At 45.1% G+C, this 24,206-nt stretch overlaps 2 protein-coding genes across 6 annotated transcripts in view; one reads left to right on the forward strand and one right to left on the reverse strand.

Annotated features, from left to right (window-relative positions):
- Positions 1-24,206, reverse strand: part of dnase2b (deoxyribonuclease II beta) — a 36,581-nt gene continuing 12,375 nt past the window's right edge. Inside the window, exons 4-6 of the mRNA XM_068036625.1 lie at positions 20,376-20,537; positions 7,401-7,598; positions 1-2,347 (exon numbers count right to left, since the gene is read on the reverse strand). Of these exons, the coding sequence (XP_067892726.1) occupies positions 2,001-2,347; positions 7,401-7,598; positions 20,376-20,537 (707 nt within the window). The 3' untranslated portion in view covers positions 1-2,000. The remainder of the gene's footprint in view (positions 2,348-7,400; positions 7,599-20,375; positions 20,538-24,206) is intronic.
- The window catches only part of uox (urate oxidase), a 71,756-nt gene continuing 69,302 nt past the window's right edge, over positions 21,753-24,206 (forward strand). For 2 of the 5 annotated variants that reach the window (XM_068036630.1, XM_068036631.1), the window contains exon 1: positions 21,753-21,962. Coding sequence is in view for 1 of the 5 variants with exons in the window: in XM_068036626.1 (XP_067892727.1) it covers positions 22,060-22,152 (93 nt within the window). In the remaining 4 variants the exon portion in view is untranslated. The other 3 variants (XM_068036629.1, XM_068036627.1, XM_068036626.1) reach the window with 2 other exon arrangements.

Consider the following 24,206-nt stretch of genomic DNA (forward strand, 5'->3'; position numbering starts at 1 on the left):
CTCACTGAACAAATATTTTAGTCGTCCATCTTAGATCTAGATTACTACAGCTTCAAAGCATATGTGCAAATCTAATTGAACAAAATCCTTACATTTTTCACAGAAAGCTAAAAGCAATATGGATTATAGCGTGGTTGTATACCTTGGATAGCTTTAAAAGGGGTTATTTAATTTTTTTATTCTTTCATGGGATGTGGGCATCACTGGCAAGGCCAGCATTTGTTGCCCATCGCTCATTGCCATTGATAACTGAGTGGCTTGCTAGGCCATTTCATAGAGTTAGGGTAATATATTAGCATGGATAGAGGATTGGTTAACAGACAGAAAGCAGAGAATGGGCAGAAACGGGGCATTTTCAAGTTGGTAGGCAGTGAATAGTGGAGTGCCACAAGGATCAGTGCTGGGGCCTCAGCTATTTACAATTTATATCAATGACTGAGATGAAGAGACATTAGGTTTGCTGATGACACAAAGTTCGGTGGGAAGGTAAGTTCTGGGGAGGACACAGAGAGGCTGCAAAGAGATACAGACAGGCTAAGTGAGTGGGCAAAAAGATGGCAGATGGAACATAATGTAGGGAAGTTTGAAGTTATTCACTTTGGTCGCAGGAATAGAAAAGCAGAATTTTTTTAAAGGTGCGAGTGTTGATGTTCAGAGAGACTTGGGTGTGCTTGTATAAGGAATGCAGAAAGTTAACATGCAGGTACAGCAAACAATTAGGAAGGCAAGTAGCATGTTGGCCTTTATTGCAAGGGGATTGAAGTACAGGACTAAGGAAGCTACAACTATACAGGGTTTTGGTGAGACCACATCTGGAACACTAAGTGCAGTTTCGGTCTCCACATTTAAGAAAGGATATACTTGCATTGGAGGAGGTACAGTGAACGTTCACTAAATTGGTCCCTGGGATGAGGGGGTTGTCCTCTGATGAGAGGCTGAGTAAATTGGGCCTGTATTCTCTGGAGTTTAGAAGAATGAGAGGCAATCTAATTGGCACATACAAGATTCTGAAAGGGCTTGATAGGGTAGATACTGGTCAGGGAATCTAAAACCAGGAGGCACAGTTCCGGGATAAGGGGCAGATCATTTAGGACTGAGATGAGGAGAAATTACTTCACTCAAAGGAGTGTGAATCTTTGGAATTTTATACGCCAGAGAGTTGTGGATGCTGCATTATTGAATACATTTAAGGCTGGGATAGACAGATATTTGGCTTCTCAAGGAATCAAGGGCTATGATGAGGGGTTGGAAAAGTGGAATTGAAGCCGAGGATCAGCCATGATCGTATTGAATGGCAGAGCAGGCTTGATATGGTCTTCTCCTGCTTTTATTTCTTGTGTTCTTGTGCATTTTAGAGGGCAGTTAGGAGTCAACCACATTGCTGTGGGTCTGGAGTCATATGTAGGCCAGACCAGATCAGGACAGCAGATTTCCTTCCCTAAAGGGCATTAGTGAACCAGATGGGTTTTTATGATAATTAATGATAGTTTAAAGGTCGCCATTACTGAGAATAGCTTTCAATTCCAGATTTTTATTCATTAATTGAATTTAAATTCCACCAGTTGGTGGGATTTGAACCCATGCCCCCAGGGCATGAGCCTGGGCCTACCGATGACCAGCAACATTATAACTACTCCACCATCTCCCCTATATACAAGGCATTAAGATTCAACAGGTAAACCTCGATAACACCAGTTCAGTTTGATGGGTGTGAGGGAAGGGGAGGGAATCACAAATGACCCAACTTGCAAGAGTGAAAATTATTTTTTTAAAAGAGACAGAGGTTGAGTGTTCTAAATTAGATAACGTTATGAATGGTCCACCTGCTCAAGCCAAGCAGCGAACTGCACTGACAATCTCTGTTGCCTGGCTCATCTGACCATCTCATATTTGGAAGGCAGCACGCAGGTTTGCAGGGGCAAAGGGCAAGGGCTATTATCCAAGGGCTATTCTTTTACAGCAATGAATGAAACCTTGATATCGAAGTTCCTCCTGTTCCACTACTGGGTGTCCGTACAGTTCTTGTACCAGGATACAGACCTTCGAAAAGCTTTGTAAATAGACAGGTGTTGTGTACAGAGCAGTCCTCCACTTCTCCACATCTGGCCAAACGTTCGATTGAGATCACCAATGCAGATCCACTGTTCACTGTAATGCAGAGACACGCACCACTTGGAGTGGTCATTGTCCGAGTAGAAGGGGGCAGGCCCTGGCAATTTGACCCTTATGACATTATAGACATGTTTTGGGAGGGAGCAATTAGAAGGGAGCTCGTGTTTACTGCCGTTCCAAGTCTCCACCAACAAATCAGTCTTCAAGATCTGAGCAACCCAGGCTGCATAAATATCTGAAAAATAACAATGAAAGTCATAGTCATAGTGTCATACAGCACAGAAGCAGGCCCTTCGGGCCATCGTGTCTGTGCCAGCCATCAAGCACCGAACTGTTCTAGTCCCATTTTCCAGCACTTGGCCCGTAGCCATGTATGCTATGGCATTTCAAGTGCTCATCTAAATACTTCTTAAATGTTGTGAGGGTTCCTGCCTCTACCACCCCTTCAGGCAGTGTATTCCAGATTCCAACCACCCTCTGGGTGAAAATTTTTTTCCTCTAAACCTCCTGCCCTTTCCTTTAAATCTATCCCTGGTTATTGATCCCTCCGCTAAGGGAAAAAGTCTCTTCCTATCTAACCTATCAATGCCCCTCATAATTTTGTATACCTCAATCATGCCCCACCCCCATCCTTCTCTGTTCGAAGGAAAACAACCCTAGCCTTTTCAGTCTCTCTTCATAGATGAAATGCTCCAGCCCAGGCAACATCCTGGTGAATCTCCTCTCCACTGCAATCACATCCTTCCTATAGTGTGGTGCCTAGAACTGTACACAGTACTCCAGCTATGGCCTAACTAGCGTTTTATACAGCTCCATCATAACCTCTCTGCTCTTATATTCTATGCCTCGGCTAATAAAGGCAAGTATCTCATATGCCTTCCTAACCACCTTATCTACCTGTGCTGCTGCCTTCAGTGATCTATGGACAAATACATCAAGGTCCCTCTGACCCGGTGTACTTCCTAGGGTCCTACCGTCCATTGTATATTCCCTTGCCTTGTTAGTCCTCCCAAAATGCATCACCTCACACTTCTCAGGATTAAATTCCATTTGCCACTACTCCGCTCATCTTACCAGCCCATCTATATCGTCCTGTAATCTAAGGCTTTCCTCCTCACTATTTACGACACCACCAATTTTTGTGTCATCACAGATCACTGATCATACCTCCTATATTCATTTCTAAATCATTAATGTACACTACATACAGCAAGGGTCCCAGCACCGATCCCTGTGGTACACCACTGGTCACCGGCTTCCACTCGCAAAAACAACCCTTGACCATTACCCTCTGTTTCCTGTCACTAAGCCAATTTTGGATCCAATTTGCCAAATTACCCTGGATCCCATGGGCTCTTACCTTCTTAACCAATCTCCCATGTGGGACCTTATCAAAAGCCTTACTGAAGTCTATGTAGACTACATCAACTGCTTTACCCTTATCTACACATCTAGTCACCTCCTCGAAAAATTCAATCAAGTTAGTTAGACATGATCTCCCCCTGACAAAACCGTGCTGACTATCCTTGATTAATCCCTGCCTCTCCAAGTGGAGATTAATCCTGTCCTTCAAAATTTTTTGCAATAGTTTCCCAACCACTGATGTTAGACTCACCGGCCTGTAATTATCTGGTCTATCCCTGCTACCCTTCTTGAATAATGGTATCACATTCGCTGTCCTCCAGTCCTCTGGCACCTCTCCCATGGCCAGAGAGGATCTGAAAATTTGTGTCAGAGCCCCTGCTATAATCTCCCTTGCCTCACATAACAGCCTGTGATACATCTCATCTGGGCCTGGGGATCTATCCACTTTTAAGCCTGCTAAAGCATCTAATACTTCCTCCCTTTCAATGTTACTATGTTCACGTATATTGCAATCCTCTCCCTGATCTCTACACCTACATCGTCATTCTCCACAGTGAAAACAGATGAAAAGTAATCATTTAAAACCTCACCTATGTCCTCCGGCTCCCTAATGGGCCCTACTCTTTCCCTGGTTATCCTCTTGCCCTTAATATACTTAAAAAACGCTTTAGGATTTTCCTTTATATTGACCACCAATGTTTTTTCATGTCCCCTCTTCGCTCTCCTACTTACTTTTTTAAGTACCTCCCTACACTTTCTATACTCCTCTAGTGCCTCCGCTGTTTTCAGCGCTCTGAATCTGCCATAACATAGAACATTACAGCGCAGTACAGGCCCTTCGGCCCTCGATGTTGCGCCGACCTGTGAAAACATCTGACCTACACTATTCCATTTTCATCCATATGTCTATCCAATGACCACTTAAATGCCCTTAACGTTGGCGAGTCCACTACTGTTGCAGGCAGGGCGTTCCACGCCCCTACTACTCTCTGAGTAAAGAAACTACCTCTAACATCTGTCCTATATCTATCACCCCTCAACTTAAAGCTATGTCCCCTCGTGTTTGTCATCACCATCCGGGGAAATAGACTCTCACTATCCACCCTATCTAACCCTCTGATTATCTTATATGTCTCTATTAAGTCACCTCTCCTCCTCCTTCTCTCTGACGAAAACAACCTCAAGTCCCTCAGCCTTTCCTCGTAAGACCTTCCCTCCATACCAGGCAACATCCTAGTAAATCTCCTCTGCACCCTTTCCAAAGCTTCCACATCCTTCCTATAATGCGGTGACCATAAGCCTTCTTTATTTTCCTGTTCCAATACTCTATATCCCTTGACATCCAGGATTCCCTAGACTTGTTGGTCCTACCCTTCACCTTAATGGGCACATGTTGACTCTGAACTCTCACTATTTCCTCTTTGAATGGCTCCCACTGGCTTGATGAAGACTTTCCTACAAGTAGCTGCTCCCAGTCCACTTTGGCCAGATCCTGTTTTATCAAATTGAAATCGGCCGTCCCCCAATTCAGTACCTTTATTTCAGGCCCGTCTTTGTCCTTTTCCATAACTACCTTAAATCTTACAGAGTTATGGTCACTATCCCCGAAATGTTCTCCCACTGACACTTCTGCCACTTGTCCAGCTTCATTCCCTAGGATTAGGTCCAGTACTGCCTCTTCTCTTGTTGGACTTTCCACATACTAGCTCAAAAAGCTCTCCTGTATGCATTTTAAGAATTCCTCCCCCTTTAAGCCTTTTGCACTAAGACTATCCCAGTTGATATGAGGCAAGTTGAAATCCCCTACTATTATTACCCTATTAATTTTACACCTTGCTGAGATTTGCCTACATATCTGCTCCTTTAAGTCTCCCTGACTGTTTGGAGGCCTGTAGTACACGCCCAGCCAAGTGATTGCCCCCCTTTTGTTCTTAAGTTCTACCCATATGGCCTCATTTGGGGAACCTTCTAAGATATCATCCCTCCTTACTGCAGTAATTGACTCCTTGATCAACAGTACAATACCACCTTCTCTTTTATCCCCTCCCCTATTACGCCTGAAGATTCTGTACCCTGGAATATTGAGTTGCCCCTCCCTCAGCCATGTCTCTGTGATAGCAATAATATCATATTCCCATGTGCTAATCAATGCCCTCAATTCATCTGCCTTATTAGTAAGACTCCTTGCATTAAAGGAAATGCAATCCAGCCTTGCATTTTTCACTCGTGCCTTAACAGGTCTATATTTGCTCTGCCTTCCAGACTGACTCAGTTTCTCTTCTATATTTAGCTGTGCCTCACCCCCTACTGTACCTCCACTCTGTATCCCACCCCCCTGCCAAATTAGTTTAAACCTCCCCCCCCCCCCCAACAGCACTAGCAAACCTCCCAGCAAGGATGTTGGTCCCATTCCGGTTCAGGTGCAACCCGTCCAATTTGTACAGGTTCCACCGTTGCCAGAAGCAGACCCAGTGATCCAGGAACCTAAAGCCCTCCCTCCTGCACCATCTCCTCAGCCATGCATTCATCTGCTCTATCCTCCTATTCCTATACTCGCTAGCACGTGGCACCGGGAGTAATCCAGAGATTACGACCTTTGAGGTCCTGCTTTTTAATCTGCTACCTAGCTCCCTAAATTCTTGTTGCAGGACCTCATCCCTCTTTCTACCTATGACGTTGGTACCAATGTGTATCACGACCTCTGGCTGCTCACCCTCCCCCTTCAGTATGTCCTGCAGCCGCTCCGAGACATCCTTGACCCTAGCACCAGGGAGGCAACATACCATCCTGGAGCCTCGTTTGCCCCACAGAAACGCCTATCTGCACCCCTTATGATAGAATCCCCTATCACTATAGCTCTTCCACCCCTTTTCCTCCCCTGCTGTGCAGCAGAGCCCTCTGTGGTGCCACGAACTTGGCTGTTGCTGCTTTCCCCTGGGAGGCCATCCCCCCCCAACAGTACCCAAAGTGGTATATCTGTTTGAGAGGGGGATGGCCACAGGGGACTCCTGCACTACCTGCCTGCGCCTACTACTCCGTCTGGTGGTCACCCACCCCTTTTCTGTCTGTGCTGCCATTACCTGCGGTGTGACCACCTCTCTAAACGTGCTATCCACGACGTCCTCAGCATCGCGGATGCTCCACAGTGAATCCACCCGCAGCTCCAGACCAATGGTGAAAAAATACCCGTCAACACTAAGATTAGTACAATTTTTAAATATATCCTCAATTTACAGATAACATCTGCATCCATTTCCTGACCACAAAGCCTTACTTCCTGTTATATTTTTGTCACACTGGTGTCATAATTTTTAGGTACATAGAAATATAGGAACAGGGGTAGGCCATTCAGTCCCTTCAGTTGCTTTATAAATTCCTGTATCCACATCTATGATGGGAGACTTTATGCAGACATCATGCTGTCTCTGGCCAGTGTGTTCATGGGAGGGGAGGAGAGGGTGTAATGTGACAGTTCATATTGTCAGTTTCTATTAGACATGCGGATATAAGAACTTAAAATGAGAAATATAGACAGGAAGTACCTTCATATAGGATGGTCAGTAACTATAGGAAGATATCTAAGGTAATTGCAAAGGAACAGGATGGGAAATGAGGAGTTTTTTATGCAGCGTTATTGTGATCTGGAATGTGCTGCTTTGCGTGGAAGCAGATGCAATAATAACTTTCTGACGGGAACTGGATAAATATTTGAAGAGGAAAAATTTGCAGGGCTATGGGGAAAGAGCAGGGGGAGTGGGTCCAACTGGATAGATCTTTCAAAGAGCTGGCACAGGGATGATGGGCCAAATGGCCTCCTTCTGTGCTGCATCATTGTCTGATTCTATGTCCCTGTCTTGCTGCTCTATTCCTGAATGGAAATACATTTCTAGTGGTTTGTTTTACACTGCTGTTTGGGCTCTTACCATCTTCAAAGTGCTTGTATTTTGCAAAACTCTGAAACTGGAGTCCCCCTGAGGATGTAAGTTCAGTACGGCGTGTCCATGGTGACTTGGAAACATAGCCGCCTTCAGCAACATATTGCAGATCTGAAAGCTCAGGCAGGAAGATGCCAGGAAGAGACCAATTGTAGACACGTGGGTTATTATATAAAAGCTGCTTTCCTACAAAGAAAGACATTTGTGCTATTACTTTGTCAGCGATAGGTCTGTAAGGTTACATCGACAAAATCTAAAATAGAAAGGCTATAAATAAACTCTACCATAATTAAAACACTCTCCTCTTCCTTACCTCCCAGCACATGTGGCAACCCATTTCTCCCACTGATTTATGTGCAGAAGATCATGCTCTGGGTTGTTTTGACACAATGTTCCTTTTTACCTGGACTCCAAGTTGGTCTGTCTCACACCTCCCTACCTTAGATGCGGTGGGGATTTGTCTATTCCTATCAGGGATGGGTATTCTGCTGGATATCAACACAGAGTTCTGCTTATCAGTGTGCTGCAATTCAAACTGATTTGATCTGTCTATTTTTCCACATTTATATGTAATCACGCAGACCCTACTCATTGCCACTGGTTAACCTAGAGTTCAAAATTTGCAGTATCCCACAACTTTATTATTCACAAGTGTTATGCTTGCATCCCAAGGACAGCAGCGGTTCAAGAAGGCAGCTCACCACCACCTTCTCAAGGGCAATTAGGGATGGGCAATAAATGCTGGCCTGGCCAGTGACACTCACATCCCATGAATGAATTTTAAAAAAATTATGTGCAGTGATTGAAAATACAAGAACACAGGTTATAAAAAAATTGACTTTCTCTTTAAAAAGTGGACGATGTGCTGAAAAAATGGTCAGCAAAAGTCAAAAGACCTGGTCCTGTATTTTCAAGCTGCCTTACTGTCTTGTTAAAACAAAAAGATACGTTCTAAGCTAAGAGGTGTCAATTACACCCATCCTGAACCCATCAAGAGATATTTTTGAATTGAATGGGTTCTTCAGAAACAAAGGAGTTCTGCAGTAGCCACATTCTGGGCTGTTGTTGATCACCACAGGGAGGGAGATCTAACTCTCCCAACAGAGGCAAGATGTGAGACCATTTTGACCTTAAAAGAAGCTCTCTGGAGAGAGAGAAAAAGAATCAGGACAAACATCACAAAAGCATGTCCAGCTGGGAGCTGAGACAAAATCTAGCATGCAAAAAAATAAGGTGCCCTGCTCTGAGTTCTACACTTCAACTTGTGCAGCAGAGAACTGGAAGTGATTCCTTGTCTCTAGACTAAACTTTCAAACCAACAGAGAAACCTACAAACAACCCAGACCTGCAACTTTAAAAGAGAAATTGACCTCCGAGAAGATTCAACAGGTTTACCGTGAACCCCAGAAACCTATCTCACTTCAAACCATTTACCCCTTTTCCTCTCTGTTTCTTGTGTGTGTGCGAGTGAATGCATGTGTGAGTGCAGTTCTGACAATTTCAGGAGTGAATATTGCTCGATAAATAGTTGATCTTCTGTTTTAAACATGCAAGAAAGCCTGTCAATATATGTTTGACAAATAAAAAAAGGGGTTAAAACCCTAGTAACAAAAACACTTGCTGCGCACAGGTGGGAGGTGAACAGCGGGGAGCACGCACATCCTTCACCACATGGCCATAACAACAAGCCTTTCACAGAAATGTTCTAGTGATTACCAATTGTGCTGAAACTGGTAGGCAAAGAATGACTCGAAAGTATTTTCAAGTGTGGTGAACTTGCTTTGCTGAACTCAGCCTCTTGTCACAAAATGAGGCACAAAACTTATAACAAGCTCAAGTATCCATGGTCCTGAGACAATTCTTAGCTCAAATCAATCTCACAGAATCACAGCATCACAGAATCGCTACAGTGCAGAAGGTGGCCATTCGGCCCATCATGTTGCACTGGCTCTCTGAAAGAGCAGTTCCCTCAGTTCCATTCCCCTGCCTTCCCCCCATAATCCTCACACTCTTCCTTTTCATATAAATGTCTAATTCCCTTTTGAATGCATCATTTGAACCTGCCTCCACCACTTTCTGAGGCAGTGCATTCCAGACCTTAACCACTCGCTGTGTGAAAAAGTTTTCCTCATGTCACTTTTGCTTCTCTTACCAAATCCTTAAATCCATGCCCTCTCGTTCTTGATCCTTTCACGAGTGGGAACAATTTCTCTCCATCTACTCTGTCCAGACCCCTCATGATTTTGAATACCTCTACCAAATCACCTCTCAGCCTTCTCTTCTCTAAGGAAAACAGTCCTAACATCTCCAATCTAGCTTCATAACTGAAATTCCTCATCCCTGTAACCATTATCGTGAATCTTTTCTGTACTCTCTCCAATGCCCTCACATCTTTCCTAAAGTGCGGTGCCCAGAACTGGACGCAATACTCCAGCTGAGGCTGAACTAGTGTCTTATACAAGTTCAGCATAACTTGATACACTTCTTCACACCCTGCATCCAGTAAGGACTCCATTCCATTCTCCAAGTTTCTCCGTCTCCGACGCATCTGCTGTGATGATGTAACCTTCCACAACAGCGCTTCTGATATGTCTTCCTTTTTCCTGAACTGAGGATTCCCCCCCACTGTGGTTGACAGGCCCTCAACCGTGTCCAGCCCACTTCCTGCACCTCTGTCCTTACCCCTTCCCCTCCCTCCCTCCCAGAACCGCGACAGAGTTCCCCTTGTCCTCACTTTCCACCACACTAGCCTCCACATCCAAATGGCCATCCTCTGCCATTTCCGCCATGTCCAGCGTGATGCCATTACCAATGCATCTTCCCTGACAATTTAGTTTAAACCCTCCCCAACAGCACTAGCAAATCTCCCTGTGAGGATATTGTCATGAAAACCACGCCTGCCAAAATGAGACATATTAATTTCTCCATATGGAACACTAATTTTAAAATGTTGCTGGACTGAAAGTGGCTTGGTTTAAAAGACCACTGGAGGCCTAGCTGTGTATTTTCATTCTAAAAGACAGTTACCTGGAGAAGACAATGGAACTGCTCCTTGATTCAATTAACCAGGTGAATTTTGATCAAAAGACACTGAATGTGTAAAAAGCCAGCATTCTATCCCCCCCCGCCCCACCCCCCCCCCCCCCCCCCCCGCACCCCCTTCCCACCACCACCCCCCGAGGGTGTCTGCTAAGATGGAAAATACACAAACCTCACTGGGCAGGTTGTTCCAAATAAGGAACTAGTCACATGACTAGCCCGCAGGCCAGCTTGGAGTTTTTTGAATTGTGCAACACAGTTTTAGAACAGACTGCAACTGCACTTGAAGAAGAGAGCACCTATCCCTCTCTCGCTCTCTCTGTCTCACCAATTTCCAGGCACCCATGGAAGCCACTTAAACCTCAAGAGAGAATACTGCTGCAGCTAAACAAGTGAAAGTGTGCACTGGGCCCCAACGGGAACTGCAAGATTTAACTGCAATCAAAAACTGTACATCTAATCCACAAACAGTAAATGAACTCCAGCTATTGATTAAAACCTTTTCCCTTTCTTCCTTCTCCTCCTCTGTCTCTATTTGCATGTGTGTTTATTGCGTATGCATGCTAACATGATCGCGTTGCGTGTTTCTAGTAGTTTTAACCGAATTAGAGTTTTAAGGTGAATAAACTGACACCTTTCTTCTTTAAATCTAAGAAAACCTGTCTGGTTGATTTCTTTGCCATTATAATTAGAGAGCAGTGAACAAGGATTCACTGAGGGGAAGCTAAAAACACAGTATTTTAAAAATTAAACCCTGTTATGGCCAAACCAGGCAAAGGCTGAGAGGGGAGTTCTAGACCTTTGCCTCACCTGGTCGTAACAATATTCATCCCAGTCCTGCTAAAATGCAACCTGTCCATCTTGTACAGGTCCCACCTGCCCCAGAACTGGTCCCAAAGTCTCAGAAATCTGATGCCTTCTCTCCCACACCAGTTCTCCAGCTATGTGTTCAATCGCTCAGTTCTCCTATTCTTTTGCTCACTTGAATGTGGCACTGGGATTAATCCTGAGATTACTGCTTTTGAGGTCTGCTTTTTAAGCTCCTTCCTAGCTCCCTAAAATCAGCTTTCAGGACCTCATTCCCCTTCTTACCTATGTCATCGATACCAATGTGGACCATGACCTCTGGCCATTCGCCCTCGCCCCGAAGAATGTCCTGAAGCCTCTCCTGACATCCTTGACCCTGGCACCAGGGAGGCAACACACCATCCTGCAGTCACGTTTACTGCCATAGAAATGCCTATCCCCCTAACAAACAAATCCCCTGTCACTACCACTCTTAAACTCTTCTTCCTCCACTCCTGTGCAGCTGAACCAACTGTGGGGCCACAAACTTGGCTCTGACTGCCCTCCTCTGAGGAACTATCACCATCACCAGTATCCAAAATGGAAAACTAATTCGCAAGTGAGATCATATCAGGGGGCTCCTGCACTACCTGCCTGGTTCTCTTAGACTGCCTGGCAGTCACCCATTCCCTCTCTGCCTGCATGCTTCAGTATTCACTAGTGAGAGGGACCTGGACGTTTGTGAGGACAGCGTGAAACAGGCTGATATGCTTGAACAGGTTGATGTTAAGAAGGAGGATGTGCTGGAAATTTTGAAAGACATGAGGACAGATAGGTCCCCGGGGCCAGACGGGATATACCCAAGGTTATTACGGGAAGCGAGGGAAGAGATTGCCGCGCCTTTGGCGATGATCTTTGCGTCCTCACTGTCCACTGGAGTAGTACCAGATGATTGGAGGGTGGCAAATGTTATTCCCTTGTTCAAGAAAGGGAATAGGGATAACCCTGGGAATTACAGACCAGTCAGTCTTACGTCGGTGGTGGGCAAATTATTGGAGAGGATTCTGAGAGACAGGATTTATGATTATTTGGAAAAGCATAGTTTGATTAGAGATAGTCAGCATGGCTTTGTGAGGGGCAGGACATGCCTCACAAACCTTATTGAATTCTTTGAGGATGTGACAAAACACATTGATGAAGGAAGAGCAGTGGATGTGGTGTATATGGATTTTAGCAAGGCGTTTGATAAGGTTCCCCATGGTAGGCTCATTCAGAAAGTAAGGAGGCATGGGATACAGGGAAATTTGGCTGTCTGGATACAGAACTGGCTGGCCCATAGAAGACAGAGGACAAAGTATTCAGCCTGGAGCTCGGTGACCAGTGGTGTTCTGCAGGGATCTGTTCTGAGACCTCTGCTCTTTGTGATTTTTATAAATGACTTGGATGAGGAAGTGGAAGGCTGGGTTAGTAAGTTTGCTGATGACACAAAGGTTGCTGGAGTTGTGGATAGTGTGGAGGGCTGTTGTAGGTTGCAACGGGACATTGACAGGATGCAGAGCTGGGCTGAGAAGTGGCAGATGGAGTTCAACCTGGAAAAGTGTGAAGTGATTCATTTTGGAAGGTCGAATTTGAATGCAGAATACAGGCTTAAAGACAGGATTCTTGGCAGTGTGGAGGAACAGAGGGATCTTGGGGTCCACGTCCATAGATCCCTCAAAGTTGCCACCCAAGTTGATAGGGTTGTTAAGAAAGCGTATGGTGTGTTGGCTTTCATTAACAGGGGGATTGAGTTCTAAGAGCCGCGAGGTTATGCTGCAGCTCTATAAAGCCCTGGTTAGACCACGCTTGGAATATTGTGTTCAGTTCTGGTCGCCTCATTATAGGAAGGATGTGGAAGCTTTAGAGAGGGTGCAGAGGAGATTTACCAGGATGCTGCTTGGACTGGAGGGCATGTCTTATGAAGAAAGGTTGAGGGAGCTAGGGCTTTTCTCATTGGAGCGAAGAAGGATGAGAGGTGACTTGATAGAGGTGTACAAGATAATGAGAGGCATAGATGGAGCGAATAGCCAGAGGCATTTTCACAGGGCGGAAAGGGCTATCACCAGGGGGCATAATTTTAAGGTGATTGGAGGAAGGTTTAGGGGAGATGTCAGAGGTAGGTTCTTTACACAGAGAGTGGTGGGTGCGTGGAATGCACTGCCAGCGGTGGTAGTAGAAGCAGATACATTAGGGACTTTTAAGCGACTCTTGGATAGGTACACGGATGATAGTAGAATGAAGGGTATGTAGGTAGTTTGATCTTAGAGTAGGTTAAAGGGTTGGCACAACATCGTGGGCAGAAGGGCCTGTACTGTGCTGTACTGTTCTATGTTCTATGCTCCTAAGCTGCAGTGTGACCACCTCCCTAAATATGCTATCCACGTCCTCCTCCACCTCGCGGATGCACACCAGTGACTCCAGCCACTGCTCGAGTTCTGAAATCCGGAGCTCAAGCTGCTGCAGCCGGTGACACTTCCTGCAGATGTGTTTGTCTAGGGCACATGGTGCATCCATGACTTTCCACATGCCACAGGCTGTACATTCCACTCAGCAGAGCTGCCCTGCAATACCTTAACTTTACAGACTATTTATTAGAAGTAGAATAGCTTACCAGGTACTCACCAAACAGCTCTTCCACTGCACCAAAGCTACAACCAAATACTGGTGGGTTAATAAAGTAGAAAAAAAAGTAGAAAATTGAGAACCTCCTCCCCCCTTCACGAACTCGCTACTCACCAAACTCAAATCTCCACACTCAGCTTGCAATCTGCACACCATTTAGAAGAACACACTTGTACACCTACACACACACACATACACACACACTCTCCTACATACATACATACACACAACTACAGACACAGACACACCACTACAGACACACACACCCCTACACGCACATAAATGCATATACCACATATAAGCACACTCATGCACACACACACGTATACATCACACATTCACAAACATTTACACTGACACACACTTAAACACAGACATTTTCATTCACTTGCACAGACACATGTGTGCCCAAACACACAACTGTACAATCACACAAATGAACTTGCATGCACTAAGCCTTTTTCCAATTTTTCGCAAGTGTGATATGATGTCTCAGGAAAATAATCCATTGTTGACACCAGGGCCTAAATTTTACCGTGGCTTTGGGACCCCGACATTGGCCAAAATGTGTGTCCCAAGCCTGCACTTGTCGGCATCGGGACTGGCTTGGCGATTTTACCTCCTAATTACCTGTGGGCCGGCCAACCAATTATGGGGAGCAGGCAAGATCCTGACACTGTCGGCCCCATCAAAGGGCTGGCAACTCTGAAGCCCCAGCCATTAGAGTGGCCACTGCTGAGGCAGGCAGGAGACCTCTAGCCTCGGAGGGGTAAATGAAAAACAAAGAAATAGAATCAGGGGGCTGAGGGTCAGAGGGGAAACCCCTCCAGGGGGATCGCAATTGGGGCCGCAAGAGCTGCCTTCCCTATCCACGACCCCCTCTTCGGGCCATGAAATCTCCATCTCTGATGGCACCCCCTCCAGACTGCCACAGGTAGGCAGCCTCCATTTAGCTGGCAACCTACCCACACGTGTTAGCGGCTCATATAATGGCCCTTAATAGGGTCCTTAAGTGTGTAGATTGGCTGCCCCGCTCTTTGCCCGCCTCCGGTTATGTGCTGGGAAAATGCCCGGTGGCTGAACTGCTTTGGGGAGCCGTCTCGACACGGCTTCCCGTTCTTTTACCAGCCTCTCTGCCTGCCACTTGGGGGCTGATAGAATTCTGCCCCAGATGCTTATAGGTTTACAGATACCAATGGACAATGGAATCATAGAAAGTTTAAGGCACAGAAAGAGACCACTTGGCCCATCATGTCTGTGCTGGCTGAAAAATGATCCACCTATTCTAATCCCACTTTCCAGCATTTGGTCCATAGCCGTGCAGATTACGGCACTTGAGGTACATATCCAGACTCCTTTTGAATGAGTTGAGAGTTTCTGCCTCAACTACCCTTTCAGGCAGTGAGTTCTGGAATTGCCAACTGTACACCACCCTCTGTGTGTAAACGCTTTTCCTCATCTCCCCTCTAATTTTTCTACCAATCACTTTAAGCCTATGTCCTCTCATCACTAACCTCTCTGCTGATGTGAATAGACCCTTCACCTCCACTCTATCCAGGCCCCTCAACATTTTGTACATTTCAATCAAATCTCCCCTCAGCCTTCTCTGTTCCAAGGAGAACAACCCCAGCCTGTCCAATCTTTCCTCATAGCTGCATTTTTCCAGTCCTGGCAACATCCTCGTAAATCTCCTCTGTACCCTCTCTAATGTAATTATATCCTTTCTGTAATGATGTGACCAGAACTGTACACAGTACTCAAGTTGTGGCCTAACCAATGAATTATACAGTTCCAGCATAACCTCCCTGCTCTTCTATTCTATACCTTGGCTAATAAAGGAAAGAATTTTATTGGCCCCCCCCAGTGGCGGGCTGGGCAGCGGGGAGGCTGGTAAAATAGTGGGGAGCTATGTCGAGATGGCTCCCCAATGCAGTCCAGCCACCGGGCATTTTCCCAGCACATAACCAGATGCGGGCAAAGTGCCAGGCACCCAATCTGCACACATAAGGGCCCTATTAAGAGGAGGCACAGATATCAGCACTCAGCATAGGCTGCTGAAGAGCGAGGAGTCAACGGCTTGGGAGAACTCGAGAGAATGAGAGACTGCCCTCTAAAACATTAGCTGTGGCTCAGTAGGTAGCACTCTTGTCTCTAAGTCACAAGGCTGTAGGTTCAGAATCCAACTCCATAGACCTGAGCACAAAATCTAGGCTAACACTCCAGAGCAGTACTGAGGGAGGTTGAGACATTGAACCAAGGCCCATCTGCCTCTCAGGTGGATGTAAAAGATCCCATGGCAGTGCTTTGAAGAAGAAGAGGGGAGTTATCCCTGGTGACTGGGCAATATTTATCTAACCAACATCACTAAAAATAAAACAGATTATCTGGTCATCACATTGCTGTTCGTGGGATCTTGCTGTGCTGAAATTGGCTGCCGCGTTTCCTACATTACAACAGTGACTGCCCTTTAAAAAGTACTGTAAACCACTTTGGGATGTCCTGGGGTTATGAAAGCTGCTTGGTAAATGCAAATTCTTTTTTTTCCTGTTACAGGGCACAGGAATTGCCAACTGTACATCAGAGAATGTTTGTTCAAGATCCGAGAGCCTAATATGTACAAGTGTTGACCCCAGAGCATTCCGAAAGCCCCCTATTCAATGAACAAAATGTTTGGTTAGTTGTTGCAGGTAAGATGTCTATGCGAAACCAATGTGTTAATCTATTTATTCTGATAAAAGCAGCAATCAACACCATAACAAAGAACAACACAGATACCGACCATCAACTAATTACAAACAATTCAAGTAAGCCAAAGACAGAAAGGCAGTTTCATGGGTTGTAATTGTTCTCAGCGCAATTTGTAATGAACATGTCACCCTGTTGATAAGAAATTCCTCTATGCTCAATTTTAACACATTTTTCAACCCATTTGGGCTGGCATTGGGTTAATTTAACATATAGAGGTATGTAATACAAACAGGCTAACACGTTTGTTATGAATTTCATCATGGATAATTGCAACCCTACAATTTCTCAGTACTTCCATGACTCTTGGAGGTTATAAGAGGTAGGATTTATAATCATCTTGAAAAGAATAAGTTCATTAGCGATAGTCAGGACGGTTTTGTGAAGGGTAGGTCGTGCCTCACAAACCTTATTGAGTTTTTTGAGAAGGTGACCAAACAGGTGATGAGGGTAAAGCAGTGGATGTGGTGTATATGGATTTCAGTAAGGCGTTTGATAAGGTTCCCCACGGTAGGCTATTGCAGAAAATACGGAAGTATGGGGTTGAAGGTGATTTAGAGCTTTGGATCAGAAATTGGCTAGCTGAAAGAAGACAGAGGGTGGTGGTTGATGGCAAATGTTCATCCTGGAGTTTAGTTACTAGTGGTGTACCGCAAGGACCTGTTTTGGGGCCACTGCTGTTTGTCATTTTTATAAATGACCTGGAAGAGGGTGTAGAAGGGTGGGTTAGTAAATTTGCGGATGACACGAAGGTCGGTGGAGTTGTGGATAGTGCCGAAGGATGTTGTAGGGTACAGAGGGACATAGATAGGCTGCAGAGCTGGGCTGAGAGATGGCAAATGGAGTTTAATGCGGAAAAGTGTGAGGTGATTCACTTTGGAAGGAGTAACAGGAATGCAGAGTACTGGGCTAATGGGAAGATTCTTGGTAGTGTAGATGAGCAGAGAGATCTTGGTGTCCAGGTACATAAATCCCTGAAAGTTGCTACCCAGGTTAATAGGGCTGTTAAGAAGGCATATGGTGTGTTAGCTTTTATTAGTAGGGGGATCGAGATTCGGAGCCACGAGGTCATGCTGCAGCTGTACAAAACTCTGGTGAGGCCGCACCTGGAGTATTGCGTGCAGTTCTGGTCACCGCATTATAGGAAGGATGTGGAAGCTTTGGAAAGGGTGCGGAGGAGATTTACCAGAATGTTGCCTGGTATGGAGGGAAGGTCTTACGAGGAAAGGCTGAGGGACTTGAGGTTGTTTTCGTTGGAGAGAAGGAGGAGGAGAGGTGACTTAATAGAGACATATAAGATAATCAGAGGGCTAGATAGGGTGGATAGTGAGAGTCTTTTTCCTCGGATGGTGATGGCAAACACGAGGGGACATAGCTTTAAGTTGGGGGGTGATAGATATAGGACAGATGTTAGAAGTAGTTTCTTTACTCAGAGAGTAGTAGGGGCGTGGAACGCCCTGCCTGCAACAGTAGTAGACTCGCCAACTTTAAGGGCATTTAAGTGGTCATTGGATAGACATATGGATGAAAATGGAATAGTGTAGGTCAGATGGTTTCACAGGTTGGTGCAACATCGAGGGCCGAAGGGCCTGTACTGCGCTGTAATGTTCTAATTCTAATTCTAATTCTAATTCTAATTCTAATCTCGGTGGGAATGCCAGGGTTGAGGGGATTCAGTTATTTACAATGTATTACAAAGTTACAAACTACTTACAGCACAGAAAGAGGCCATTCAGCTCAATTTATCCAGGGTAGTTTTATGCTCCAGACATCCCTCCCCCACCTCATTTAATCTCACCCCATCAGGATATCCTTCTATTCCTTCCTCCCTCATGTGTTTGTCCAGCTTCCCCTTAAATGCATCTGTGCTATTCAGCTCAACCACTCCCCGTGGGAGTATGAGCTGTGGCTCAGTAGGTAGTGGGTTCCACATTCTCACCACTCTCTGGGTAAAGATGTTTCTCTTGAATTCCCTTTGGTTTTATTAGTGACTGTCTTATATTTATGGCCCCTAGTTCTGGTCCCACCTGCAAGTGGAAACATCTTCTCGACATCTACCCTAGTAAGCTCCCTCATCATCTTGAAGACCTCGATCAGGCCACCCCTTAATCTTCTGTTTTCTAGAAAAAAAAAGAACCTATCAGTTCTGGTATCATTCCAGTGAATCTTTTTGAAACCTTAAACACCTTTGAAGGTGGCAGAGCAGGTTGTGAAAGTGGTTAATAAGACATATGGGATCCTGGGCTTTAGAAATGGAGGTACAGAGTACAAAAGCAAGGAAGTTATGGTGAACCTTTATACAACACCGGTTTGACCTCAGCTGAAGTATTACGTCCAATTCTGGGTACCACATACTAGGAGGGATGTGAGGACTTTAGAGAAGTTTTACGAGAATGGTTCCAGGGAGGAGGGAATTCAATTACATGGCTAGCTTGGAGAAGCTGGGGCTGTTCTCCTTAGAGAAGAGAAGGTTGCCAGGATTTGACAGAGGTGTTCAAAATCATGAGGGATCTGGACAGAGTAATTAGGGAGAAACTGGTGGAAGGGTTGAGAACCAGAGGAAACCGATTTAAGTTGAATGGTAAAAGAATGACACGATGACATGAGGAAAAACTTTTCTAAGCAGCGAATGGTTAGGATCTGGAATGCGCTGCCTGAGACTGGGGTGGAGGCAGATTCAATCATGGCTTTCAAAAGGGAATTGGATAATTATCCGAAGAGAAAAAATTGTGCAGGGCTATGGGGGAAAGGCAGTGGGGTGGAGGGGGTTGGGTGGGTGGTACTAGCTGAGTTGCTCTTGCAGAGAGCTGGCATGGACACGATGGGCCAAATGGCCTCCTTCTGTGCTGTAGCTATTCTATGATTCTAAGATTCTCCATTTGGAGATACTAGAGAAGATGGAATTGTTCTCTTTGCAGCAGTGAAGGCCAAGGGGAAATGTGATAGATGATTAAAATCATTCATGGTTTTGATAGCGTAGATTGGGAGGGGATCGGTAACCAAAGATCTCAGATTTTAAATAATTGCAATAAAAACTGGGGGGAAGATGAGGGCTAATTTATTTACACAGCAAGTTGTTATGCTCAGGAATGAACTGCCTGAGAAAGCATTGGAAGCAGATTCACTAGTAACTTTCAAAAGGAAATTGGATAAATACATTTAAAAAAATAATTGCAGGGCTATAGGGAGAGCAGGAGAGTGCCAGCATGAGCATGATGGGAGGAATGGCCTCCTGTGCTGTATGGTTCCATGAATCAAAGGGGGCACACGTTCCGGCACAGTCGTCCAGCACCAATTATTACAATCTCATTCATGGAGGGCCTTAATAATTAGCTGGCTTGTTTTCGTTCTGGTCCCGCTTGCAAATGGAAACATCTTCTCAGCAAGGAGTACTATTCTGAGGCCAGAGCTGAGGGATCTTACTGTAGCAAATTGGAGGCAGCTTCACTCTGCATCTGGAAACACTCCCCCTGGGAGCACCTAACGCCAACACTGGTCAACAGCACTCAGGGACAAGTTTCCATGAACTCAGAAATTGACCAGGGGGAAACAAGATAGAAGTCCCAAATTATTTCACATCTGCTCATCAACCTCATTGGTTCCTGCAACGAGCTTCATGTAACTATGAGCCAGTTGAGTATACAGAAAATTTTTTATTTCTACCACAGAGGTTAACTCTCCAGCATGTGCAACAAACCTCAACATACATAATGTACAATAATAATTCCTTACCGATTTCCGTCACCTGACTATATTTGTATGTAAAACAGAAGAGAGTTTGTCCATTTTTCTTTCCGCTGGAAGGCCATGAGTAGCCCCTCTCAGGAAAGGGAGGGAAGCGTGGAACACTGTGAATCAGCCAGAACCCCTGGGTTTTGTCGAACAGCAGGACCCCTAGAATTAGACAACAATGAGTAGAAACTGTGGAAACACATGAATAATAAATATCATGAGGGAAGCTATAAAATATAATTTAGAAATTTGTGTTAACAGTGCAGGTATTTAGCAGCACGAAGGAATACTGCGGATTCAGGTATGGACATTGCCGGGTACTGGAGGAAATCAGAAGCTCCTGCGAGGCCTGCTGACCTCTGAACCTGAATTCCAGGTTTGTGCTCCGAGCAGGTGAAGCTGGGAGTTGCCAACCTGACTCTGGTTAACACACGCTTTCACCACTGGCTGTCCAACTCACACACCCTCATGGCACACGGTCTTCCCATGCCAATTGGAAAGTGGAAAGACCATTCATTCCACATTTGGATCATTCATAACTGTTAGCCAAGCAGCCTTTTCCCCATCTCCAACATCTTTCATAATTAATTATCTGCTGATCCAGCTATAATGCCTAATCCAGTATCCTGGAGATTAATCTTTAACCTCTGGAGCTACCAGGTCAATGGTGGAGAGTTAGTTTAGCTTAGTTTAGAGATACAGCACTGAAACAGGCCCTTCGGCCCACCGAGTCTGTGCCGACCATCAACCACCCATTTATACTAATCCTACACTAATCCCATATTCCTACCACATCCCCACCTGTCCCTATATTTCCCTACCACCTACCTATACTAGAGGCAATTTATAATGGCCAATTAACCTAACAACCTGTAAGTCTTTGGCATGTGGGAGGAAACCGGAGCACCTGGAGGAAACCCACGCAGACACAGGGAGAACTTGCAAACTCCACACAGGCAGTACCCGGAATTGAACCCGGGTCACTGGAGCTGTGAGGCTGCGGTGCTAACCACTGCGCCACTGTACAGTTGACAACTGTAACTCCACAGTAAACCCTTTCCCAATTCTCAACATGTGCTGATCTCTCTGCTCGAATTCTTGATATTTGCTAATCTGTTGGTTCAACTTACTGAAATGTACTAATCTCTGTGTACCTATCTATTTAAAAGTTGAGGAACTGAAACTTGCTTAGTTAAAAGGAAATTACAAGGCCTGACTCAGCGCTCAGCAGGTTTGGAACAGAAATATCTGAGATTGAATTTGTGCTGAGTTAATTATCTAATCTCAGACAGAATTACTCCAAACGTGCCAACAACTAGTCCCAACACCTGTGAGTTTGGGAGGGGGGAGGAAAACAAAATTAATCAGGGACCCCCTGCTCCTGATCACTATCCAGTGACTGGTCCTTGGAACGTGCCAGTCTGTAACACTCGGTCGTCGACAGCTCTTTGCACCGGAAGACCAACAAGTTTCGGGCAGACCAAAGTGCTGGCAATGCCCACATCCCATGAATGAATAAAACAGCTCATTTGTTTATTGACAGATTTAACAAAGTCAACGGGAGTTGGAAAGGTTGCCCTTGAGAAGGTAGGGTCAACTGAGCAGGACGGGCCTTTCTATTTAACTTCTCTCTAGCAGTTTTATGCAACTGATTTAAAGGCCCGACCCAAATCTGACGGACCGGATGATATATGTCGGGTTCGGGTTGAGTTGGGTTGCACTTCCGGGTCCGGCATTCGGGCTCGGGTCGGGCCAGGTCGGACAGGCTCTATCACAGGTAAGTAATTTAATTTTTTGACTAGAAAGGTGGTTTTGTTACAGTTATTTTAAGCTTGTGCAGATCAGCAACAAAGTAAAAGACAGAAGGTAAGATGGTCGGGTGCCGGAAAAAAAGGAAGGACTCGTGCCAGATGTGGTTCTGTCAGGCTCGGATCAGGGGCTTTTTTGCAGGCCTTTATAACTGACCGACTTGCTGGGCCATTTCAGATGTAGGCCAGACCAGGTAAGGATGGCAGATTTCCTTCCCTAAAGGACATTAGTGAACCAGACGGGTTTTTAAGAACAATCTAGTAGTTTCACGGGCACCATTAAAGAGCAGCTTTTTAAACTCAGATTGATTAATTAATTGAGTTTAAATTTCCCAGGTGCCATGGTGGGATTTGAATTTATCTTTCTGAAGCATTAATCTAGTTTTACTGGATTGCTAATTCTGGAACATAACCACGATGCCACAGTTCCCCTTTGAAAAGGCACTCCTTTTTTATCATCAAAAAGATTAATTCAGCCTTATGATGCTTTAAGAACGCAAACCAAAATTAATTTAAGAATAGGTGTAATTTTTAGCTGTGGTCTATGAAGTTTCTGTTAGAGTCGTTTTTTGGAAATTTATATCATTTATTTGACTATAATAACAAACTACCCTCAAACAAGCTACAATGGCAGCAATTCCAGTGAGATGCATAACAGAATAAAGAATGGAAAATTACTGCTTCTGGGCAAAGGTGAGGAGAGTGGTTTAAATATTCTGTCAGGGTAAAGAAGGTCAGGTTTATATTGCAAATAGCCCATATGTAGTTGGCACTACTAGTTAAGAGTCTTGTCTGGCAGCCATGCATGATGGAACACCTTTTTTTTTTAGATTAGAGATACAGCACTGAAACAGGCCCTTCGGCCCACCGAGTCTGTGCCGACTACGTCTGTGCACACGTCTCAACTGCATCACTAACGCGACACGATCTTTAAATGTTGATGTCCTAATTGGCCAGGAGGCGAGCTCGTAGCCCAATGAATGGTGTTGAGCATCTGCAGGCGGCGGGAGCTGCCTACAGAGTGTGAGTGGCAAAGGCAGGTGTCAACTCGTTAGAGGGCCAGAGAATAAAGAAGTGAGGCAGCAGTCATGGAATGAAAAATGTGCTTGGCCTGGCGCAAGATGCCCATGATCCCAAAATATTTCATCTTCCAGCAGTGATGTTCGCCATCTGCCCACTAAGAGCCCAACAGCTGTGCACTATTGTGCACTAGACTGGTCAGGATCACGGAATCCCAGTTGAAAATTACAGTGCAGACTCCCCGCCTCCTTAGCAATCTCCTCCATGACCTTAATGGCCCCTTAATTGGAGGGAGGCAGCTGCCCTCACACTGAAAATTACAACTGTCCTGGAGGTGTCAGTTTCAGGAGACGACCTCCAGGACCATGATTTTCGGATTGCGTTGGTATCCAGTTCTGACCCCAACATTTGAAAATCTGTCCTCATGAGTCAGGACCTACAGGAGGAAAGAAAAACTGGACAAAAGACCTGTAAAAGTAAAGCGTGAAAGGGACAATTTCCCCTCCTACCATTAGGAGAAAAGAAATGGTGATGATTTTGTGTGGGGAATCATAACTGATGTGTACACTCACAGTTAACTAATAATTGTCAAGGTCATTACCCTTCTCCTCCCCAAAGAATCTACCAATGGTAGAGCCAGCAATATGTAGGTCAATATATTAAGCAATGGTAAACACCAATCAGGTACTTGTCAAGTGATGCATTTCTAATATTGATTAGTGACTTAGGTTATTTAAACATGATTTTGAAAATTGATAACCCATGAAGTTCCACTTTCACCCAGAACTTAAATCCAATTGATATCATTGTCACTGGTATCGATACATTCCGTACATCCCAAAAGGTGTTTGATAAGTCGCCAGATCAAAGGTTACTTTCCAAAATAAGAGCACATGGTGTAGGGGGTAACATATTAGTATGGATAGAGGATTGGTTAGCTAACAGGAAGCAGAGAGTAGGGATAAATGGGTATGTTGCAAAATGTAACTAGTGGAGTGCCACA

Source organism: Heterodontus francisci, chromosome 8, assembly GCF_036365525.1.
Source record: "Heterodontus francisci isolate sHetFra1 chromosome 8, sHetFra1.hap1, whole genome shotgun sequence".
NCBI classification, from domain to species: Eukaryota; Metazoa; Chordata; class Chondrichthyes; order Heterodontiformes; family Heterodontidae; genus Heterodontus; species Heterodontus francisci.